Source organism: Amphiura filiformis, chromosome 20, assembly GCF_039555335.1.
Source record: "Amphiura filiformis chromosome 20, Afil_fr2py, whole genome shotgun sequence".
In the NCBI taxonomy this organism is placed as follows: domain Eukaryota; kingdom Metazoa; phylum Echinodermata; class Ophiuroidea; order Amphilepidida; family Amphiuridae; genus Amphiura; species Amphiura filiformis.
This window is the reverse complement of record NC_092647.1, coordinates 45,600,664-45,606,502: the sequence shown is the minus strand read 5'-3', so window position 1 is coordinate 45,606,502 and position 5,839 is coordinate 45,600,664. Positions and strand designations below refer to the sequence as shown.

General features: G+C 33.1%; 1 protein-coding gene across 1 annotated transcript; it reads right to left on the bottom strand.

Annotated features, from left to right (window-relative positions):
- Nucleotides 1–2,630: 2,630 nt before the first annotated feature.
- LOC140141827 (uncharacterized) lies at nt 2,631–5,324 on the bottom strand. Its single transcript, XM_072163692.1, has 2 exons — nt 5,157–5,324; nt 2,631–4,059 (listed from the first exon to the last, which is right to left on the bottom strand). The coding sequence occupies exon 2, from the start codon at nt 4,011–4,013 to the stop codon at nt 3,156–3,158; it is 858 nt and encodes a 285-aa protein (XP_072019793.1). The 5' UTR covers nt 4,014–4,059; nt 5,157–5,324; the 3' UTR covers nt 2,631–3,155.
- Between the last annotated feature and the right edge of the window lie 515 nt (nt 5,325–5,839).

Sequence of the window (5,839 nt, the reverse complement as noted above, 5' to 3'; positions counted from 1 at the left end):
TGGTTTAAACATCAACCAATCCAAGCTGCAATTTTATAGAAATCAATGAGATAATGATAAAAATAAAGATGCCGCCACCACCAAGACACTAGGATCCACAATATGCTCATCTATCAGGGCAAAATTCTTTAACCCCAATACATTTATACATTAATTGAATGACCTTTGAAAATTTGGGTACAGAAACTCATACTCTGCAACTTGAGGTCAAAATTTTGCACTAGAAGTGTTTAATTGAGTTTTTCAACTATGCCATTAGGATGAGGCTATTGTGGTCCATAGTGAGATTTTACACAAATATTCTGCCTGTAGAAATACAGGAGTGGGAGGTAAACTGAACGCTATTATTCAATAAATATTAATAAAATCCTGCAAACATAAGATACTCCATATTAAAGGCAATTTAATTTAATTTACTACCTCTAAGACCCTGAACTTTCTCTCTTTATTTGATGCAAGACGATTTTGTACGGCGATTTACAGATTTTCCACTAAGATTGTAAATATTTTGCCCTTTCATCACTTTACTTCATCCTATTTTTAGCCGTATCCAGTAAAAACTTACCATAATTTCTTATGTACCATATTTTTGGGGAAGCAATATTTCCCATCAAATTGCAGAATTTCTCCATATTGGTCAATATCAATACAGCCAAAAATGCATGTACGTTATCACAATTAACAATAGTCATTGATTTCATAAATAATAAGGATCAATCAAACATTGATGGTCGATCGAAAGATGCCTAAGTTAGTATTAGCTTGTGGTGCAAATCTGTGGACAATTTCTTCCAACGATTCTTGAATGTGTTCATCAAATTTCATTCTTTTGTAAATGTTTAACTCTACACAGTAGATACTTTCCAGCAAAATTATTTTCCAAGAATGATTCCTACTCTTTTATGCAACAAAATTATATGGAAGATTTGTGAAGATGATTACACTTAAGCATTGAACAATTTTTACAGTTGGTATTCATTTTCAAAGGTGCAGATATTTCAATTCATCAAAGATCCTAAAAATTAGGATTTTTGGTTTCATACAAATTCTGCTAATTGGCAAAAACAAACAATTTATGCTGTGAAGAATAAAACCTTGATTATTTCAAACTCTTTGAGCCAACAAGCAAGTTGAGTGTGTTGAGCTCTCAACAACTATATAGCAAAATGGAAAACGTGTGTGACGTGGAAACAGCTATTATAGAAGATTGTATGAAGCATTTTTGGTCATTTTGCAGAAGCATTTTTGTGTGTTTCAATTTTTGTACTTATTTATTATTTTCAAGCATTTGTTAACAACTATGCTTTTATAACTTGTAAAATAGCTTAAAATATGCACATTTACCTATATTTTCATAATCCACCAAAGATTCGTCACATTATGGCTATCTTGCATTCACTCCAGATGTTTTTCAGCTAGGCTTTTTAGGGAAAATATGCACTTTTTTGCAGTTTATAAATTGGTCATAGCAAATGTACATAACATGGTGGGTACGGTATATAAATCTTCACAAAGTGGGTATAAAAAATATGGGTCCCTTGGATGTTATGGAAGAAAAAAGACCTTTAAGGTGGTACTACACCCCCTTGATAAATCTGTGACTATTTTTACATTTTTCTCAAAAATAATAACACACTGGTGGGTAACAAAAGTTACATATATTATAGGGGCAAGGAATCCAGTTACTACACTGGATTTTCAGTGACTCAAGACATTATTTGTGATAAGAAAAGAGGTACCGCTAGAATGTACCTCATTTCTATATATATTGAACCACTTGTCTTGAATCACTGAAATTTCAGTGAAGTAATTGATTCCTTGCCCCTATAATATACATAACTTTTGTTACCAGTGTGTAGTTATTTGTTGAGAAAAATGCAAAATTAGTCACAAAATTGATCAGGGGGTGTAGTATCACCTTAACCCATTAAAAAAACATACCAAGTCACGGAATTGGAAAATAACTAGTTTTGAATTGTTTTAAATGCATGGAAGAATATGCACTTGGAACTGTTAAAAAATATGGTTTATAATATACCCCTGTGTAATTAGATGTAAAACAAAAATCACTGATTAACAACATTTTATGTTCATATTGAATAAATTTAATTAATATCCTTAAAAGTCATAATTTTCCATTTTAAATACATAATTACAGAACAATAAAGGTCACTGTGAAAATAATATGTACTGTAGAAGTGATTTTTGTGTGGTTGATTTTGAGCCAACTTTGAGGCATTTTTGTATGTATTCCTTAAAAAACAAATGATTACAGATACATTGTATATTATGACAAAAGATCAAGGTTCATCAGGTCTGTTGATTAAAGCAGTATACAGATTTTTTTTATTATGCGTACAATATTGTATGTACAATATATACGTTATTTAATCTATTGCCATTCTATTTCCAGTAATGTTTAAGTTCTAACGAATGTTGGAGGACGTAACATAGATAATATATTTCTGCTAGATATTGTATGTAACATATTATCGATTTTTCGTCATCAAACATTCGTTAGAACTTAAACATTACTGGAAATAGAATGGCAATAGATTAAATAACGATATATATTGTACATACAATATTGTACGACAATACTCGGAGTCTGAATACGACTTAAGACAGCTATTAAAGTTCTTTGTCAAAACCAAAGGAAAAACTTATGGTTTTCTGCTGACAGTTTTGCCAGAACCCTTCTGGCTTTCTCAAAGCGATAAACAACATCAATCGTTTTGAGGAAGCCAGAAGGGTTCTGGTGAAACTGTCAGTAGAAAGATGTAAGTTTTTCCTTTGGTTTTGACAAAGAACTTTAATAGCTACATTGTATATTAATTTGTAGCTCAAAATCTAAATTCAACAAACCTTGACATTTGTTGTTTGACATGCTTCTCCAAAAGTGTAATAATTTATTGTAAATTATAGTTTGTTGTATGAACATTGTCTAAGCACAAAATAGTCACTTTTAACAGCATTTCAACACACACATTTTTAAAAATCATGAGTTCAGTGCATGTGTGTACAAGTCCATAAAACATGACAAAAGTTAGCTGGTATTAACACATAGTTACACAAATAACTTATACAGTATGTTGTTTATCCATAACTATATATATATGCACTGACTTTTCAAAAACTTATCAAGCTAGCATTTTTCACACGGGTGTTATTGGCGGTGTTGACTCACCAATAGCCGCCACCTCATCAGCGAATCCTTCTATATCTTCTTCTTCCGTAATCACAATGACTTCATATGGACAGCACTCTTTTAATTCCAAATATATACAGAGCCATGCAAAGAAACCTTTTTCAAAATCTGAGATGGAGGATTTCCAAGCAGACAAAAACCAGGAGAGTTGACCTATTGCAGTGTAGGTTGATAGGCCAAGAATGATGATCACAAGTACAGGTGGAAAAATAAGAATAAGGAATGGACACATGGTGATACGGCACATGATGCCTCGTTGTTCGTAGTAATAAAGAAAAATGTTGTACCATGTTAAGACACCAAGGTAGCCACTGATGACACATGTGATTAGGAATACAAAAGGGATAGCAATGAGACTAAGAACCACAATATGAAATCCTCTATCAACACCAAACAAGCATTCGTCTTGTTTAAACACACTTGTGTCATACACCTCTAAAGTGTGTTCCTGATAAACTGGTTCATCGTCGACATCCAGCATAGGACAGGCACTACATTCGCCCGTGTCTGTAATATATTCATCTTCATGATATGATGGTCTTCTCACACAAGGCTTGCGTTGGTCCGACGTGCATGGATTCTCGAGGAGTATCTCGCGCACTTCAATGTTTCTATTGATGATATCCTCCTCACTGCCTGTTGATAAATCTATGAGGTCTTTGGTAAACTTTGTGGTGTTATTACTATGATTACAGCTCTCACATCGGAAAGAGTCTGTCATGATCTCTTCTTCATCCTCGTCATAATCTCCTCCAGCCATGGCGGTGTACTCGAGATGCTTTGTTTTGTTAACAGATTTGGGCATGTTTATTCACACATAATCTAACTTAGATCCATGGTGCTTCCTGGATCTGGAAAGAAAACAGAATAAAGACACGTGAATGCAATCGCCCAGCATGAATATTCTACATTTTTCAAGGCTTTTAAATCGTTTATTTTTTTGAAATGTAATTTAAAGGTTTGAATGCTTCCAGTGAAACCTGACTTGAATACAGTAAATTAATGAGTTTGTAACAGAATAGGCTACATTTTACATGCATACAGTATTCAGATCAATGAAATGAAACCACTCAGAATAAAACATCTTCAGACAGACATCAACCTCAAATACTCCCTTTTATTTTTAAACACCCCAAGAAACAATCCTATTTATGGGTCATTAAAACAAAGTTGATAATAACAAAATTCTTCAAGGGCACTCATGTTTATTAAAAATAGTACTAAGAAGTGGCAGATTTGGATCCTGTGAAAAAGTTAGAGTGCACCTCAAGGTTTTAACTCGATAAATATGTTTCCAATGCAAACATGAATGTGTGAATAAAGTGCAATGAGTCTAGGGGAACCAAATTTACACCTATCACTGTATACACATTGATATCTACCTAGAATAAAAATAAGCAAAATTGAAAATAACTTATAATCTGACAATATCAATTTCATACATGTAGCAGACTTGATTTTAATCAATTCACCCACAATAGTACATATTAATTGATGTATTATGTATGTTATACGGTACCTATCATTGGTACAATATTTTATAGCTTTTTATTGATAAGAACGTAGCAAGTGATGACTGGCAATCAAGGGGAAAATTTCAGTTGAAAATGACAAAATACAAAAACAAGGAAAATGTCAGGCTCCACAGCAAACTGGAAATGGAGTAACAAGAAAGTGAAGGCCTTGTGCTGAATTTTGCTTGCTAGCTTTGAGCAAATGCAGTGATGTAAATGTGATGCTGGAAAAATAATTCTTATTTTAAGGACGGTTCTCTAAGAGTAGCTGAGAGTGTTTGCAACAAAAGATGCATTACACTCAAAGCTAGCTGCAACATCGAATAATACCATTCGGTTCAAGAGCTCGTAGTCTAGATGAGATTAATGCACAGACACAGCAGCCGACAAAGACAAGTAGGATGAACAGAATAGAGAATCAATCGCGAACTCACCTTGTAAATCGCCGCGTAAAATCCTCAAGAGCAGTCAAAAATCGTTCCGTGCGACCAGGAGAACTATGAAAATACGTGTTACAACTTTCCAACTTTTTCACCAACTGAAATATCTTGGTAGCTGGCGCAGTATCATCGTTTCGATGGATACAGTCAGACACAGTGACGAATGGAGTTCATCATAATAAATGCACATGTATTTGTTTATAAATTAGACGGACTGGTCGTTGTCGCAGACTTTCATAATAATACGCATAATTGGCGCTGAAAGAAAAAGACTGTAAAATAAATAACAGTTGTTCTAGTAAGACTCTTACATATTTCCCTAAAATACAATTTGTCATAAATTTAAGTGTAACATCCAAAAACTTGGTTCTAGTAATTTATTTTAGATATTGTTCTATCATATTACATTTGAAATTTTAGTTTTTACTGTATGAAATAACCACAATACGTTCAATAAGTTCTGAAAATATCAAAATTTTTCTCCAGTATTAAAGAGGATTGCGGTCATTTTCAGGTCAATTTGGCAAAAGGCTGTACCACTATTCAAAAGAGGTATTTTTCGTGATGACTGGAATATTCAACTTATTATTTACTGCATTAATATTATTTTGATTCCTCCCATCAAGTTTTTAAGCAAAAAATGTTTAACTTCTGATTTCTAAACTAATTATAATTAG